Source organism: Hemicordylus capensis, chromosome 2 (genome assembly GCF_027244095.1).
Source record: "Hemicordylus capensis ecotype Gifberg chromosome 2, rHemCap1.1.pri, whole genome shotgun sequence".
NCBI classification, from domain to species: domain Eukaryota; kingdom Metazoa; phylum Chordata; class Lepidosauria; order Squamata; family Cordylidae; genus Hemicordylus; species Hemicordylus capensis.
This window is the reverse complement of record NC_069658.1, coordinates 43,847,071-43,866,183: the sequence shown is the minus strand read 5'-3', so window position 1 is coordinate 43,866,183 and position 19,113 is coordinate 43,847,071. Positions and strand designations below refer to the sequence as shown.

Genomic DNA, 19,113 nt, shown 5'->3' with positions numbered 1-19,113 from the left:
AGGAACATCGTGAGCAGCAGCAAACAAGTGTGGGTGCACCAAGCAGGCTCTCGCATCCGTTCAATAACAGGGTGCTCTGAAGCTTTTCTCATTAGGTTCAGAGGAAAGGCTATCTTTAAAAGATTTCAGGAGAGAAGAGCTGTACTGAGTCAATGCCCAACCTCCCCCTGCCCATGCCTATGCCTTTTGCTTTGCCTATCCTAACCCCTTACTGTAACATACTGCACAGTTTGAGCATCAACTCTCATACTGGGCATATCTTGGCTTTGTATTCTATTCAGTCAGCATCCTCACAATGTGCTACAGTGATGATAACTTTAACTAATGTCTTTATTACAATTTCCCCCGCTCTTCTTACAAGGAATTCAGGGTGGCATACATGGTCCCCTCCCATTCTGTCCTCACACCAACCATGTAGGTTAGTCGAGAGAAAGAATGACGGGCCTGGGAAGGGAGTGGCAGGCACTTTCCTGAGAGAGTGTATTCTGCCATTTCTATCATGTTTGTTAAGCTGTGAAATACAAAGCTGTGAAGAAAATGTACTGTGTAAGAGCTGCTCCAGTCTAGAAACCACCCGCAAAAGCACCTGACATTTTCTCACTGAAAATTACATTTTGAGAAAACACTAAGTCCAAGAAAAAACATTTCTTTCCGTTCAGAACCATAGCATGGCCTACATATAATAGCACTAGTAAGGCAGCCCTGTTTAATGTTAATTATAATTAAGTTTGTTTCTCCGCAATACAGGTTTTCGAAAAAGAACCAATCACTTTTCATTACCAAAACATAAGGGCTGGGCTGCAATATATTAGAGCTCCACATACATAAGTTTCTGCTTTCTTCAATGAACAAGGTAACACTCAGTATCCACAATGGATTCATGCATTCATATGGAACATTTTCTCTGGTGCAGAAAACACGAATGCATTGTTAATTATATTTCAATAGCTATTCTTAAAATGATAGTTTGCATTTGTGAACAATGGAGTGTGGAAAGAGAATGCAATGCAAATGTAAAGGACTAATATTTAAAGAAAATACTGAAAAAAGAGAATTAAAAGAAGATAAAGTGTTATATTCTATAGGCTTTCAAACATTAATCTCCCTTATTCCTATGTGCTCTGAAACCAGGAATGAACTTCAGGCTTGTGTGGCTTCCTTCCTGACTGCCTAACCACAGGTAAAAAGTAAATGTATAACCATGGAGATGGTGCCGTTACTTAAACATAGAGCTCTCTCACCCTAGATATTGAACCCATTATAATGAAACCTTGTGTCAGTTCTCAACATCAACGCACACTAAGCTGGAAAGGGCTGAGTAATATATCCAAACAGATTGATCTGCTGTACCAGATATTTGTGCATGCTTTAGAAAGGGGTGTGAGTGTGAGTGAGAGAAAGAATGATGAATATGAATCTTACAGGTTCTAATGACCGACATCCACACTGCCATTGTACATCCCGAAAAATATGTGCGCACAAAAGGAAAGGGGTTATTTTCACCACTCTCTCTTTCCTTCTGTAGTCCACTGCACCTACTGTAGCCCACTGCACCCTGAGGTCCTACAGTAGTCAGGAACCTACTTCCTGCTTCATTTTATTTTAATACAATGGAGCACCCACTAGCCAACCCTTACTGTCTACAAGTGCAGGTGGTCCCTGTTATTCGTGAGGGTTCCGACCCTGTCGATTTCTGTGGGTAACAAAACCACGGATAATGGGACATTACGTCTATGGCAATCAGGGGTTAGGTTCCTGCAGGGGGTGAAATGGGGAGGAAGCTAAAAATGGCTAAAATAATTGCAATAAACTGCCATGCTATGCTTTACAGGTCTTCTGCTGTCCATCAACCTCCCCCCACCCCCCGGAAGCTGCAATTACACCATTTCCCCACCAAAAGTTGTGATAAGGTGTGTTGTTGTTTTTTAAAGAGCCACAAGATGGCTCCATTTGACAAAATGGTGGCCAGAAATCAGAGGTTATTTCCAGCCACTCAGAAACCGGGGATATGCAAATTGTAACCCCTCCCCTATATATACTGAGGTTGGGTGTCAATTGCCCAATTGCAGATACTCTGAATTGCAGATGTTGGGGCTGCATATGGCAAGGCTTGCCTCTAAATATAATTCTTTGCTTCTGATTATCCAAAGACTTCAGATGACCAAAGGTCCACTTGGAGAAATAAGATAATATGCCACCTCAAATCTTCCAGTAACTATATAAATATTCAGCCATAATTAAGCCAAACGTCTTTAGACTTTTTCCATTCAATTCTTCCATTCAAAGTGTTAGCCCTTTATTTTTTAATCTGCAGAGCACCCTGACAGGCAGAACACTGGCTTCATTTCCACTTTCTTATGGGCTTCATTCTGCTTAAAGTAACCATCATTTGACTCACTCCAGTCAAGCAGTGGCAGCTCTGCTTTAGGTGACTCAATGCACAGGCTTGCAACTTAATAAAACAGTATGACATGGCAGTGACAATCCTTTGGCTTGTCCCCACGCTAATTGTACTTCACCCCTGTTGATTCTTTTCACTGTATTGAGAAACTGGCTTGGGAAATTGCTGAGACAGATAATTTCTTCAATACTATGCACAGGGCCAACTCAGACCATGGTTTTTGTCATGAATACAACCTTTAAAACTCCCAAGCTGACATACCCTCTCTTTCTCTGAACTCTTCTGTTCATGAGCTGGAGGGAACAATGATTTCTTAAGTCATGGCTCTAAAACTCATCTGAACCCAGAGCTGTTTAATTATGGTTTAAACAAACCATGATTGTTATGTCAGAGTTCCATGTTGATACTCAGGAGATTAGGGAAGTATAGGGAGGAGGGAATGCTTAGGCTTGGGGGCTTGTAAGAGCATATTCATGACTGAACAAATCATGCCTTTTCAGACTGCCTGAACCAGTTCATAATGAAACATGGCAATCCTTTAACAGTGCAAAATTGCAGTCAAACTACATGTCATGTTAATGCATATTTTGAAAACTTTCTTTTGGCCCAAAACATAAATAGAGGGCAATCAGGATCAGGACCATGGGGAGGCAATACTTAACTCTTTGCCATCAAGTCAAGTCCCAAAGAAAGGTGCCCCCTGAAACCATTACCCCTGGGAAGGAAACTTCCATTGGTGCCAATGGAACCTCTGTCCTGGGCCAGCAGCAACTTTGGGAGGAGCATTTTTATCATGATTGTGGTATTAGGGGAAAGGTTTAAATTAGAGCTGACTTGAAAGTATTCCATGTTGTAGTAACATTCCCCCGTTTCCGTATTCACCGGTGGAGGGGGAAGAGAGAGGTTGCAGCCACTTTTTCTTCCTTTGGAATACACCTAGGAATGACATCATGACATGATGTATTATCCTAAATCAGTGCATTCAAGAAGTACAATGGCAACCAGTAGGAACTAAATGCCAAGAGGCAAGTTACATTTTTAGTGTTATTGCCACTGCCTGCAAAAATTCCAGCTTCTTTACTCAAAGCGAAGAAAAGTATTGCCACTGCCACCACAGGTAAGTCATCTACCTCACCCTACAAATTATCAACATTTTCATAAGCTCTCCCCAAAGAGAAACAAAGCTCTACTCCTATACTCATAAAATATTTGTTACAAATGTGTATGTGTGTGTGAGGTGTGTGTGTGTGTGTTCAGAGTAGCGGTAGTTTAAATACCTCTTCCCCACACACCACAGTTTGATTCTGATTGTGCCCCCTGCCCCTTTACCCATGTATAAGGTAGAACTACACATTCATGGGCATCCACAGGACTTTTTCTGGTTTCCAAAACATACATATACAAAGCATGGGGGAGGGGGATCAAATGCCCTCCGATGCCCACATACGTGTTTAATGTACCATGCTGTTTGGCCCTCTAGTGCCACATTGAATTCAATTAAGTGAGATGTTTTAGGATTGTGACAAGTGCCAATACATCCATTATTATAATTTGAATGGTTTTATAGGACTCTGCAAAGTTAGGCACTTGTTTTCCTGCCTCAGTTAAAGAAAAACCCAGTATTCAGTTACTATGAATGCAACAAGCAATTTTCCTATACAGAAAGTCCTGCTTATACACAACTTTTTATATAGCATGAACTGGACAATATGAAGCAAAACAAGCATTGAAAATCACACAGCATTTCATGTTTGTTAAACACCCAATAAAATGGTGCTTGTTACCTCCATCAGCATATTATCAATACATATGTGCACAACACACACATACACACACCATCTCCTACCTTCGTGCAAAAGAAAAGTGAGCTGAGGCACTAGGAGAGAAATTTCTAGGGCTGTCTTGAGGACTGCTCCCTGTTTGAAAACAAGAAAAAATACACGAGAAACAAAATAAATTCAAGCCAACAAATATGTTTTCAGTCTGTCTGGAGGCAACTACTAAATCCTCCAGTGTTTCTCCAAACCTTCATAAGATCTTGAATGAAAAACTCTACACAATCATAATGAACCCCAATGTGCTGACAGATAACTCCAGTTTGCTCTGCTTACTAAGGTTTATGGCTTATATACACAGTGCCGATTTGCAAGTCTGTCATTTAGTCACCCTTCCAGTCATGTACCTTATAACTCGTCTATTTACTTTGATTGTGTAGCAACTCTCCCTGGACGAAAAATTGAGTGACAAACTGCCTCAATGTTCCTGTAGAAGGCCTATATACTCTACAGTGCTGGCATATGCACAGCCTCTCTTTTTCTTTCACTCCAGCTTTAAGTGGCCATTACTACTTTAAACCCAGAGAGAAAGAAGAACAGCACATATACCACCATTATGGAACTCCCCTCCTGACAAACTGTGATTCAAGATGAGATTGTCTTAAGGGGTATCCACCTGATGTTTTATTTACTACTTTTAGCTACCAGCCAAAGTCTGTTTTGAGTGGTTCCTGTCCTTTCTGTAGGGTAGATCTCAGGTGGTGCTGGGAAACTGCTGCCCACATGGCCTTTTGTCTTGTGGGGTGCTACAAATATTTCGCTCTTCTCCCATGCTGTTTAACATTAATCTTCTGGGGGAAGTTATCCAGACATTTGGGGTACATTGTTGTCAGCACATGAATGACAGGTCTCTACCCTGCCACCCAATGCCCTGCCTTCCACCAGATTCTTGGGAGATAATGGTGGATTTGAACCAATATCTGGAGCCAGTGGCGGACTTGGTGACAATTAATCTTAATCCAGGAAAAATGGAGGCACTGGTGGTTGGTAAAACAGTTGATCCTGGAATAAGAACACAGCCTCTTTTGGGTGAGGTTGCACTCAGTCTTAAGACTCAAGACTACACTTTTTTTATGCCAAGCCTCATCTTGAAATGCAAGTGGAGAATATGGACAATGATGCACTTTACCAGCTAAGTCTGGTTCTGTTATTTTGTTCTCACCTGCCGCTTTGTGACCTTTTAACTGACATTGTATTTTAGTAAAATTGCTGTTTTAACTTTGTCTTGAATATTGCTTGGTAGAAAGATAACAAATATTTTATTTTTAGAAAAAAATATTTTAAGCAAAGAGAAATTCTCTGATTTTTTTCTGACTGGACAGAGAAGCAGTGGTACCAGCAATGTGGAAAAGACAATGTGAATCTGTGTGAAGAGAGACATGTGACAGTAAAGATCAGGAGAAAAACCTGGGCAAGCAGAGTGAGATACTGCTAGTAACTTCTCCCAAGTTACTGAAAAAAATATTTAGCCGACTTGAGGCACAGCCTCCCAGCACTGGAATGAACTGTGCTGCGGCTGCTACAGATGTGCAAGGACGAGGGATTGTGCAAGCAGTATTGCTGCAATTATTCCCATTCTCCCCAAAGAGTATAATGGTGGCAGCATTGCTTGTGCAACCACCCATTCTTAACAGTGTCAAGGCTGCCTGTCCATTCACAGCAGCCCTGGCATTGGACCCTTCCAGCATTGGAATGCTGCACATCACATTAGCCATCATGTTAGCACATCATGTTAGGCCACTGCCAGTATAGAGGAGGATGAAATAAGGCAAAGACAGAATAGTCTGATTATCAGAAATTTCATGGCTAGAGCTGCATTTTGAGACCTGCCTCTCCAGTTCACATCCTGTCGTCTACCCACTATATCACACTGGTTCTCATATCCCCATGTTGAAACATGTTTTTCAGGTTGTAACTCTTGTGGTTTTTTTAAGGTAGCACGCAAAATATGCATAGAATTAGCATGTTAGCATTTAAAGACATCACTGCAACATATTGGAATTGGGGGAAATTCTAGGTTTCTCACCAATTTTTCCCATTGCTTTTTTAAAAATTCCATTCCCCTGCCTTTTGTATTCTGTCCCAACAAGCACACAGTGAAAATTAGATGGAAAGTTATTCCCAGGACTGGTAAGACCATGGCATGGAGAGGTGATCTCCTTAAATGATATGAAGATGTGACTGCTCATTGTGGAGAGGACATTTCCTTGGGGGGCTTGTTACTTTCTCACATTAGACCACTCAACCTGCTGCTGAACACTGAGAAAGCTTGGCAGACAGCTGCTGAGGGAAAGTTCACCAATATTCCAGTCTGCCTCTGCCTCTCAACATGCGTAATTAGAGCATGTGGATTGTCTACAGGGGAAATGTAAAGGCGACACAAGCAAAAATGTTCTTTTTATGAGCAGTGGTGCTTGTCAAGAAACACATAATAGTCTTTCCAGAGACCAGAGAGAAAAAGGGGGGAAAGGAAAAGATATATTTTTGGATAAGAATGTGTTCAAATATACAGAACACAGTTATATTAGTTTAGTGGATAAAGCTGAGTTAAGATTCACAAGACTTCTATTTTTCAATCCAATATCAGAATTTAGTTTTAAAAGCAAAATATTATCCAGGTATATTTACTGGAGGATTCTGCTGAATGCACTAAGATATTAGAGAGTAACTAAATAATGGTCACAATTGATTCATACTTGGAAATGTCAAAGTTTGCACTATAATTAATATAGAAAGCCCTGTTCGAGACAAATCAGTAGCATATTTATTGTCTGGACTATATCTGTATCGGGATACAGAATTTTGTTGAATATGGATGACCAAACTGGATATTTTTGCCATCACATGCTCAACTGTGTCTCTGTAACGACAAGAACAAGAAATTAACTTTTAAGTCCAAAAATGAGATTTGATTTCTAGGATTTTGACAAAAACCCATGGGCTGTAGCAGAGAGGCACACTGCATGAATACTGACAATTGATTTTCCCTAGTTTGACTAACAGTTCCAAGACCAGTTTTTTAAACAAACAAACATATTATTCCTTCTCAATACCTCCATTTTTTAATTACTAGATTATTCCTAGAGGTAGCCCTGGTGACACTGATAATTTCAAGGCAGTGAAGATTTTGTCCCCTACAGGGGAGAGAAAGTTTGTCAGCCAATGGTCAGAGTACCATAGCTCCATACTCTGGTCTTCATTTGGGAACTTGCACAATTTGTTCTCATCCTGACTGAACAGTAAACACCAAAAATAACGAAGAGTTTCAGATGTCATGTGGAGCCAGGATTAATCCTGTTTGCATGCACATGGTCTAGCCTCAACCCCTCTTCACATGTGAGTGGAGAAAGGATTCTGCTTCTAATCCTGGCCCAAAACACACCAAGATCTATTGTGACAGCCACATCATCTGGCTTATTCTACCTAGACTTTCCAAACAAATTGGGACCTGAAGAGAGGGAAGCATGCATACCTAAGCTAGGAGACGTCAGGCAAAACCAAGATTCAGTCATGGCTCTGCACTATGTCAGTACAAGCCTACTGCACTGTCATCTTGAATACTAACAAATTTATCATAGCTTTAAGCTCCTGCTGATTCATGACTACTTCTCAAGTAAGTCATGCTGATTCATGACTACTTCTCTGGAAGTGTAAGCAGCAACCAACTTAAATATTTCACCTAATTACTATCGTTCCTTATTAAATTATTTATTATTTATTTATTTGATTTGATTTGAGCTGTCAGCAGGCTGCTCCAGGGGAAGTGTGGTTAGAAATCTAATAGCTGTCCCCCTTTCCGGTTGTCCTGCCAGCTCTTTGACCCCGGGGAGCACTGCCAACATCCCACATAACCTTACCTTGCTCCTCTGCAATGCCAGGTCGGTCCAAAATAAATCAGAACTCATCCATGATGAAGGGGCCGACCTGATGTGTATTACTGAGACTTGGTTGGGGGAGGCTAGTGGTCCAGTTTGGTCCCAGCTTCTCCCGCCAGGATATTCTGTAGAGGAGCAGGTGAGGGGATGTGGGCGGGGAAGTGGAGTGGCTGTGGTCTATAAGGATAACATCTCCCTTACCAGGGTCCCTGTTAGGGTATTGGACCATATCGAATGTGTGTACTTGAGTTTGGGGACCAGGGATAGATTGGGACTTCTGCTGGTGTACCGATCACCCTGCTGCCCAGCGGAATCCCTTACTGAGCTCACGGACTTGGTCGCGGAACATGCGTTGGAGTCTCCCACACTTTTGGTGCTGGGGGATTTCAATGTTCGTTTTGGGACCAATTTGTCCAGGGCAGTTCAGGAGTTCATAGCGGCCATGACGACTATGGGCCTATCCTAAGCGGTCTCTGGATCGACGCATATTGCAGGTCACACACTTGATTTGGTATTTTACTCTGATCAGGGTGGTGTTCCGTGGGTTCCGTAGGAGTCCCCCGTAGGCGGGGACTCCTACGATTTCCCCGTTGTCATGGACGGACCACCATCTGGTTAAGGTTGGACTGACAACCACCTCCCACCTCCGCAGGGGCGAGGGGCCTATTAGAATGGTCCGCCCGAAGAGGTTACTGGATCCGGTAGAATTCCAAGACGCCTTGGAGGGATTTAATGTTGGCTCTGCTGGTGATCCTGTTGATGCCCTGGTTGAGAACTGGAACAACTTGCTCACCAGGGCAGTAGATACGATTGCTCCTAAGCGTCCCCTCCGACCTGCTTCAAAATTGGCCCCTTGGTATACGGAAGATCTACGGGGGCTGAAGCAGCAAGGTAGGTGACTGGAGTGCAAGTGGAGAAAAACTCGACTCGACTCCGACAGATTACGACATGGAACACATTTAAAGAGGCGATACGTGCGGCAAAGAAGCGGTTCTTTTCTGCCCGTATTGCCTCTGCAAGTTCACGTCCAGCGGAGTTGTTCAGGGTTGTGAGGGGACTAGTATCTGCTCCCTCTCCCTTGAACCAGAATTTGGAATCATCAGTTACCCGCTGTGGTGTGTTTAATGAATTTTTCGCAGAAAAAATCTCTCGGATTTGGGCCGACCTAGATGGAGACTCCACAATTAATTTGATGTCTGAACTGGAGGTGTCCGACAACTCCTCTTATACGATTCGACTGGATCAATTTCAGTTTGTGACTCCTGATGATGTGGACAAACTGCTTGGAGCAGTGAGGCCTACCACTTGTCCTCTTGATCCTTGTCCAACATGGCTTGTTCTATCTAGCAGGGAGGCTGTTGTAAGTGGCCTGGTAGAAATCATAAATGCTTCTCTGAGGGAGGGCAGGATGCCTCCTTGTCTTAAGGAGGCAATTATTAGACCTCTTCTAAAGAAGATCCCTCAGAGTTGAGCAATTATAGGCCTGTTTCCAACCTCCCATGGCTGGGCAAGGTAATTGAGAGGGTGGTGGCCTCTCAGCTCCAGGCGGTCTTGGAGGAAACTGATTATCTAGACCCATTTCAAACTGGTTTTCGGGCGGGCTATGGGGTGGAGACTGCCTTGGTCGGCCTGATGGATGATCTCCAATTGGGAATTGACAGAGGAAGTGTGACTCTGTTGGTCCTCTTGGAGGCTTTTGATACTATCGACCATAGTATCCTTCTGGAACGTCTGAGTGGGTTGGGGGTGGGAGGCACTGTTTTACAGTGGTTCCGCTCCTACCTCTCAGACAGATTCCAGATGGTGTCGATTGGAGATTGTTGCTCTTCAAAATCTGAGCTTAAGTATGGTGTTCCTCAAGGCTCCATACTCTCTCCAATGCTTTTTAACATCTACAGGAAACCGCTGGGAGAGATCATCAGGGGATTTGGAGCTGGGTGTTACCAGTATGCTGATGACACCCAGATCTACTTCTCCATGTCAACTTCTTCAGGAGCTGGCATATCCTCCCTAAATGCCTGCCTGGAAGCAGTAATGGGCTGGATGAGGGAGAATAAACTGAAGCTGAATCCAGATAAGACGGAGGTACTTATTGTGAGGGGTCAGAACTCTAGAGACGATGGTGATCTGCCTGTTCTAGACGGGGTCACACTTCCCCAAAAGGAACAGGTTAGCAGTCTGGGAGTACTTCTGAATCAACGTCTCTCCTTGCTTTCTCAGGTTGAGGCGGTGGCCAGGGGTGCTTTCTATCAGCTCCGGCTGATACGCCAGCTGCGCCTGTTTCTCGAGATCAATGACCTCAAAACAGTGATACATTTGTTGGTAACCTCCAGACTGGACTTCTGTAATGCGCTCTACATGGGGCTGCCTTTGTACGTAGTCCGGAAGCTTCAGTTGGTTCAGAATGCGGCAGCCAGGTTGGTCTCTGGGTCATCTCGGAGAGACCACATTACTCCTTTGTTGATGGAGTTACACTGGCTGCCAATAGGTTTCCGGGCAAAATACAAAGTGCTAGTTATAACTTATAAAATCCTAAACGGCTTAGGCCCTGGGTATTTAAGAGAGTGTCTTCTTCGCTATGAGCCCCACCGGCTGCTGAGGTCACTTGAGGAGGTCCGTCTCCAGTTGCCACCAACTCGTTTGGTGGCTACACAGAGACAGGCCTTCTCGGCTGCTGCCCCGAGATTGTGGAATGAGCTCCCTGCTGAGATACGATCCTCCCCATCTCTCGCAATTTTCAGAAAACACCTGAAAACACACCTCTTCAACCAGGCTTTTTCAGCTTTTTAAAACTTGTTTTTAAATAGTTCTGAATATTTAATTGTTATTTTATGATGTTTTTAATTGTTAATTATTGTTTTATGTTTTATAATTTTTGTTTTAATGATTAATTGATTTTAATGGTGTTTTAATGTAAACCGCCCTGAGCCTTTTGGAGGGCGGTATAAAAGTTTTAATAATAATAATAATAATAATAATAATAATAATAATAATAATAATTATTATTATTATTATTATTATTGATCCCAGTGGTAATTGGCACCCTGGGTGCAGTTCTAAAATTCCTTGCAGAGCACCTCAACACCATAGGGGCCACAGAAATCACCATCAGCCAATTACAAAAAGCAGCTTTACTGGGAACAGCCTATATTCTGCGACGATATCTATAACCATTGACAATAAAATTCTGGCATCCCAGGTCCTTGGGAAGGACTCGATGTCTGGATAAAACAAACCAGTCAATAACACCTGTCTGACTGTGTAAACAAGAAATAATAATTTATATATCGCCCTTCCAAAAATGGCTCAGGGCCAATTCTTCCCATGATAATTATGTTTCCACCATTAACTAAAATGCAGCTTGAACATTTACCTATGTTTATAAAATGTAGTCAGTATTACATTTGGTTACCTATCAGTCTACAGTATTGTTTGGATGAGCTTACTCCTTATATGGCTTTGAGGCAATTCAAAGTAGTACAATAGTGGAAGTTTCTGAGGGCCCCCATTCTCACACCTTGCCCAAAGGCTGATTAACAGGACACGGTTCAAATTCAGGCACTGTTTTTCTTAGAATTAAAATTAGCACTTAAAATTATCTGCACTGTGAATGTCCACAGCAGGTCATACACTGAACTGATTTGTTTGGAGTATTCTGATAACTCAAACAGCTGGCAAGGATGCAAAACACACCAAAAAAGCCCACTGTCCAGAGACAACAGGAAAAAGAATCTTACTGTTGTGGATGTAATGTGTGGCATTCCACAAAAGCAAGGAAGATTACAAATGGAGTCCTATCTATGACCTTCATCACTCAAAGCATCTCTCTCAGCACTCGTCCACCCATCTGCAAGTCAATACCTGAGAGACTTTCAAATGAAAACCGGTGCCAGTTAATTCTCTGCCCATATGTGCAGGGCTTGCTTATTACTCAAACCCTGCTGTTCCCAGGGATTTGCTGGCTGTTGTGTGTTTTAGTTTTAGGATCTTTCATATGCTGTTGAGACTACCACTGACGTTTCTAGCCTGATAAAGTAAACCTGATTGGTGGGGTCAGACATTATATAGATAATTAACACTATGATCTCCAGGGAGAAGTTAACACTGAGAACAGGTAATCAGCATTTCAAAATAATACAGTATTTAATGGCAAAACACAGGGAGCCTCATTGCATACACAGTTATTGTTAAGAATAATTAACTTCAGAAATCCTGCATTGTTGACACAGAGGAAAGAACTGTAAATCTTGTGAAAAAGCAGTGTTGTACTAACTACAGATTATTTATGCATGTAAATATTTAGTTGTATTCGATCTAGTAATCTTTTGGGTTTTGTTGTTTGTTCCCTTGGGGATCCTGAAGAGAGTGTGTGGGGTGGAGACAGAAAGAAAAGGGAGGGAAAGGAGAAAAATGGAGTTGCTTCTGAATAAAGTCTTAGTTAACCAGCATAAGTTCAAGGGAAGCAGTTATAAAATATATCTCTATGTAAAGAACAAGGGTTTTTGATGTATTAAAATTTTATTAATGATGAGAGTTAGAGATTAATTATAATTGCTGTTTTAAACTCCAAATGGATTATAAACTCACTATCCTAGTTGGAAATCTTGTTGCCACTATTTGACAATGGCTTTAAATACCTCTCCGCATTTTAATATCACAGCCATCAACCATACCAGTAAGTACTATACTATAATGTTTTATTAGTTTGTAATCTGCTGGTGAGATCAGGAATTTTGTAATGTAGGCCACCATCCACAGTCATACTTTCCAAGGTTTGACACCCAGGATTACAGTTATTTGTGCTATTCAGTAAAACATGATGAACAACAAAATAATTATTCAAGAAATTGTCAGGTGCTTTCTGTTGGAAGAGCAGGAGTAATTGGCTGAAGATCCACAAAAGCTAGATTCCTTACATATTTCATCCCAGAAAGTGAGAACACTCAGCCTTTTAAAAAAAAAGTTTATCTATTAAAATGTCTTTTTCTACCAGAAGACACATTTCTTTTTGCAAGTAAGTGAGATATTAACCTTTTACTAAATGCTCTTGTGGTAGTAGCAGGTGGTTTACTTTGAAGAAATCCTTAATGTTCAATCTGCAATTCAATATTTTGCACAAGAACACAAGAGAAGGTGTTTGGGAAAATTTGACCTACAAAACTGTTGGTGACTAGTAACACCTATATATATGAATAAAATAATTCTCTAAGGCGTACCCGTGGGGATTCCATATGCAGATAGGCAGGAGTAGCCTGTGATGGTTAAAGTCAGTTGGAATGCAACTGTTACTGGTCATAAGATGCTCTTATTGTAGAGGAGAGGAATTTATATTTACAAAAGAATAGTGAGAAGAGGTCTGCAAAGAGAGGGGTTGTGAGGGAGGAAAGAGCCGCTTTAGGAGAAGGAGGCTGCTGTTGTGTGAATTAGATGAGGAAACGAGATGAACAAGATCTGTTAACACAGTGGTAGACACAACAGCTCCTAAGCATCCCCACCAACCTACGTTAAAGTCTTTCCTGTAGTATTCAGACAAATTGCGGGAGTTGAAGCAGCGAGGTAGACGACTAGAGTGCAAGTGGAGGAGAACTCAGTACAATCTGATAGATTGCAACACAGAGCTCATTTGAGGATCTATGCTCTGTCAGTGCAAATGGCAAAGGAGCGGTTCTTCTCTGCTCACATTGGTTCTGAACATTCATGTCCAGCTGAGTTGCCTAGGGTTGAGAGGGAGCTAGTTCACGCCCCCTCCACCTTGAATTTGAATTTGGAACCATTTGTCACTCGCTGTGATGCTTTTAACAACTTTTTTGCAGATAAAATATCTTGTATTTGTGCTGAACTAGATTCCACAGTTATTGCAGAGTCTATTGTAGAGGAGCCCAGTAACCCCTCTTGTAGGATTGAATTGGATCATTTTCACTTTGTTACTTCTGAAGATGTGGACAAACTTCTTCAGACTGTACGCCTCACCACCTGTTCCCTTGATCCTTGCCCAACTTGGCTTATTTCACCTGATAGTCATATTATTAGAGAGGGTCTGGTAAATATCATAAATCCTTCGCTGAGGAGGGGAGGATGCCTCCTTGTCTTAAGGAGGCTATTTATTAGACCTTATTTGAAGAAACCTACTTTGGATCCCTCTGAGTCAGTTGATTACAGAACTGTCTCTAATCTTCCTTGGCTGGGCAAGGTGACTGAGCGAGTGGTTGCTTCTCAGCTCCAGGCAGTTCTGGATGACACAGATTATTTAGATCCTTTCCAGACTGGCGTTCGGGTGGGCTATGGGGTTGAGACTGCCTTGGTTGGCCTGATGGATGATCTCCAATTGGCGATTGACAGAGGAAGTGTGACTCTGCTGATCCTTTTGGAACTCTAGGCGACTTTCAGTACCATTGACCATGGTATCCTGCTGGGTCGCTTGAAGGAGGTGGGAATGGGTGGCACTGTTTTATGGTGGTTCCGTTCCTACCTCTCTGACAGATTCCAGATGGTATCCCTTGGAGACTATTGCTCTGAAAAGCAAGAGCTGAAGTGTGGGATTTCACAAGGCTCCATACTGTCTCCAATGCTTTTTAACATCTACATGAAATTGCTGGGAAAGATTGTTAGGAAGTTTGGTCTGGGATGCCATCAATATGCTGATGACACCCAGATCTATTTTTCCATTCCAACTTCATCAGGAAATGGCATGACCCCCATAAGTGCCTGCCTGGAGGCGATATTGGACTGGATGAGGGATAACAGACTGAAGTTGAATCCAAACAAGACATAGGTACTGTCTGTAGGGGGTAGGGTTCCGAGAGATGGTTTAGATCTGCTTGTTCTGGATGGGGTTACACTCAGGGGTTCCTCTAATTTTTTTCATCTCGGTGCGGAATGAGTTTTGTTCTGGGTGGCAGTATCAAGGCAGTGTGTGCACACCTACATTCAGAGTGGGCCTTTCCGAGTCAACCTGAGCGGGATTTAAAATGAACTGAGTGGACATCCAAAAGCTTGTGAGCGCATGCACATGCGCACACCTTAGAGGGAACAGTGGTTATACTCCCCCTAAAAGAGTCTGGGAGTGCTCCTGGATCCCAAACTCTCCCTGGTTTTTCAGGTTAAGGCTGTGGCCAGGAGTGCTTTTTATCAGCTTTGGCTGATATGCCAGATACGTCCGTTCTTGGAGACTAGTGACCTTAAAATGGTGGTACATATGCTGGTAACCTCTAGGCTTGACTACTGTGATGCACTCTATGTGGGGTTACCTTTGTACATAGTTTGGAAACTACAATTGGTACAGAATGCAGCAGCCAGACTGGTCTTTGGGTCTACCCGAAGGGATCATATAACACAGATTCTAAAAGAACTACAGTGGATGCCGATATGTTTCCAAGCGAAATACAAAGTGCTAGTTAAAGCCCTTAATGGCTTAGGTCCAGGGTATTTAAGAGAGTGTCTTCTCTTTAGTGAACCCTGTCACCTATTAAGATCATCTGGAGAGGTCTAGTTATGGTTGCCACAAACTCGTTTGTTGGCAACTCGGGAACAGGCCTTTTCTGAGGCTGCCCCAGGGCTTTATGTTTTAATTCTGTACACCACCTAGAGATTTTTATACTAGGCGGTATATAAATCCAATAAATAAACAAACAAAACAAACAAACAAACTCAAGGAGGGGGAGAGAGAGAGAGAAAAAGAGAGCAAGAAAAAAAAGGAGGGAGAAAGAAAGAAGGGAAGATCAAGTGGAGGAGAGAGAAAGAGAGGAAAAGAACGGAGGGGAAAGGAGGAAGGGTGAAGGATGGGCCTAGGCCTGTCAGCAGCCTGAGGGGAACGAGTGGCCATGGCGGTGGCAGCAGCAAAGAAGGGCCTGGTCAACCACTGCTGCCGCTCCTGTGGGAAGGAACAAGATTGGGGCTCAGGTGAGGGTGGGGAGGTCTCTGGGAATAGGGGGCTGCAGCTTGGCCAATAGGCACCAGCAACACTGCAGCCACAACCAAGAGGGGTGAGGGATGGAGGTAAAGGGATGGAGGAGTGACCAAGATGAGTGAGGGGGTGGAAGCAACCAGATGGAGGAGGAGGAGCAGGAGTGCAGCTCAGGTGAGGGTGGAGAGATCTCTGAGGTGAGGGGAGCAATCAAGTACTAGCGTGCAGATACTCTGTGTGGGTTAAGACAGTTTTTTTTAATTACATTCCCTGCTAACAAGGCAAAAAGGAACCATTCAAAGTGATTAATCTCTCCTATTTAGCAAGGGGAAAGTAATTGGCCCTATGCAGTCCTAGCACAGCATCCCTCCAGTGGCTGTTGCTGGTGTCTACCTCATGTTTCTTTTTAGACTGTGAGCTCTTTGGGGGGCAGGAAATCTTCTTCTTCGAGAACTTTTTTTTGTTGAAAAATGGTATACAAATAATAGAAATAAATACATATTTCGTTTGGTCTTAAGTCTCCTAATGTAAAGAAACATATAAATCAGGACTGGAAAAAGACTTCATGTAGCTGACCACACAGAAGCATAGAAATATGAAATATCTATTCATTTCAACGGAAGGCTCAATAATTGATGCTAGCTTCTAAGGCTTGAAATGTTTTTCCAAGCATGGTCTGAAGTCTTCATGCACATAAAATGCTCAGTTCATGCCATTCAGTATAAAGAAATGAGAATGGGCAATGTCACACAAATATATTTAAGCAATCTTTATTGCACTAACAGAAAACATGGAGAGAGCAGAAGAGACAAGAAAATAGCTTTTATGGTTTGTATGGTTACAATTTCAATTCAATTGCAGTGTTATAACTTCACTGAAAAAGGAATCTTTGGTAAGTTAACCATCGATTCACAGCAAATATCACTAAAGGTGACTGAATGCCACCAGAATTCATCTATAGAACAAAAATGTGTACAAGAAAAATCTTTGTAGAATTCAGGAATTATCATTTCTCTATATAGAAGGCAGAACTGAAAACTGGAGGTAAGCAATCCAATTTGCTATTAACCATCTTTATTGGTCGGTAGCACTTCTACCACACCTGCCCTATAGTACTATGTAAAAGGCATTAGAAATTAACATCTGCAATAGGCAAGCGTCATTATTCAGTGCCATAATCGGTGTAAGAGAATGTACACAGCAAAGCACCACTTCCTTATGAATGCTTTTAGAGTACATCTTTTTAGATTACTTCTATTAACTGAGCAAAGAGGCAGCTTTTAAAGTGGTGATTCCCTAACATTTAGTAGGAAGAGAGCAAGTGTCGCTATCTAACTTCAGCACAGCATTCCTCTTGGGGTTGCTGCTGGTGTGTCTCCCCCGCCCCTTTAAAAAAAAAAGATTTGAGTCCTTTGGGGACAGGGAGCCATCCTATTTATTTATTTTGAGAACTTTTGTTGAAAAGTGATACATAAATATTCATAGTAGTAGAAGACTAATCATATGAAACAACCACCTGCTTCTTTACTTATAATCATTAACACAAATCAGAACAATGTAATCACTAGTAAGCAGATAGTGACAGAAAATATATCTATCCTTAATTATCTGCATTGACTATGAAAGTGCAAAAACCGCCCAGAGACACAAGTTTTGGGTGGTATAAAATATGTAAAAATAAAAAAATAAATAGATAAATAAATAAAGATTAGGGCAACTTCTGTGCTTTTAAGTGGTCTTTAAGTATACATCCTTTCATAAAAGAATAATCAATCTACAAGGTCAGTTAATATGCAATGAAAGAATACTCTTTCATTGCATTTGGCATGCCTGAATTCAAATCACTCCAGTGACAAAGACCCCATAGTCATTTTTTCATTCTGATTGCTGTTTCCTGAGATTAGGACTCCAAAGGGTAAGTTAATTGTGCAGGACATGTAGACTGATCTTGGTGGATGCAAGATCTGGACAGAACATGTAGCCTGATCTTGGTGGATGCAACTCTGTTACTGACCACTTAAGAACAAAACAACAGTCCTGCTGGATCAGGCCAAAGGCCTATCTAGTCCAGCATCCTGTTTCACACAGTGGATCACCAGATGCCTCTAAGAAGCCCACAGGGCATGAGGGCATGTCCTCCCCCTTGTTGTTGCTCCCTTGCAACTGGTATTTAGAACCATCATGTATCTGAGGCTGGAGGTGGCCTGTAGCCATTGATAGACCTGTCCTCCATGAATTTGTCTAAGCCCCCTTTAAAGCCATCCAAGCTAGTGGCCATCTTTAGAGCTTGAATGCAACCAACCAGCTGAGCGACCAGGGAAGAACAGAGGCCTAACAGCAAACCACATGAGCCGCCGAAGTCTGTAATCACCAACCAGTAGCCAATCCCCACCGAAGACTGAACTATATACCAAAAAGTAGAGGCTTGTGGGAAAGCCTGTTCCTACTATGGATGTGATCAATGCCAGTTGTGACATTAATACAGCAACAGCACAATCCTCAGATCCATCCACATATAAAATCTCTTTACTATGAGGAACATAAAAACGCAGACCCCTACATGCCAATCTTGAAGTTTGGTAAAATTCCTTCCTAGCTCTGTCAATCAACCAAAACTCACAGCAGAGGAAAGCTTTAATGAGCAGGAGGCAAAACATACAATGACTTGCTCCTATACTGGGCTCTCCTTTTAAACATCCTCTCTGAACCACAGCAGAGCATTGGCCGAACAGCCAGGCTCAACCCTGGCCAACGAGGAATGCAATTCCTACTCCCTCCAAACTTGATGGGTAATCTGAAATCTAGGTTCCCCTAGCCAAGGCCTGCACAACTTCAGCCCTCCTACAGATATTGGACTACAAGTTCCATAATTCCTGACTACTTGTCATTGTTGCTGGGGGTGATGGGAATTGTAGTCCTACATCTGCAGGAACTCATTGTTTCACTTAACCCAATGCACTAACCCCATTGCCCTAACCCAATGTTTCATTTAACTTCATTTTTTGTGTCCAGAGTTAGTTCCTAAATATATTTTTTCTATAAAGATAGTGCCAACCTGCTTCAGGTATACAATATATGCCAGCTAAATCACCAAACCTC

At 42.3% G+C, this 19,113-nt stretch overlaps 1 protein-coding gene across 16 annotated transcripts in view; it reads right to left on the bottom strand.

Moving 5' to 3' along the window:
- The window catches only part of MAST4 (microtubule associated serine/threonine kinase family member 4), a 443,961-nt gene that overhangs the window by 92,238 nt on the left and 332,610 nt on the right, over positions 1-19,113 (bottom strand). For all 16 annotated transcript variants that reach the window (XM_053288780.1, XM_053288778.1, XM_053288779.1 and 13 more), the window contains one exon: positions 4,248-4,317. In XM_053288780.1, the coding sequence (XP_053144755.1) occupies positions 4,248-4,317 (70 nt within the window). The remainder of the gene's footprint in view (positions 1-4,247; positions 4,318-19,113) is intronic.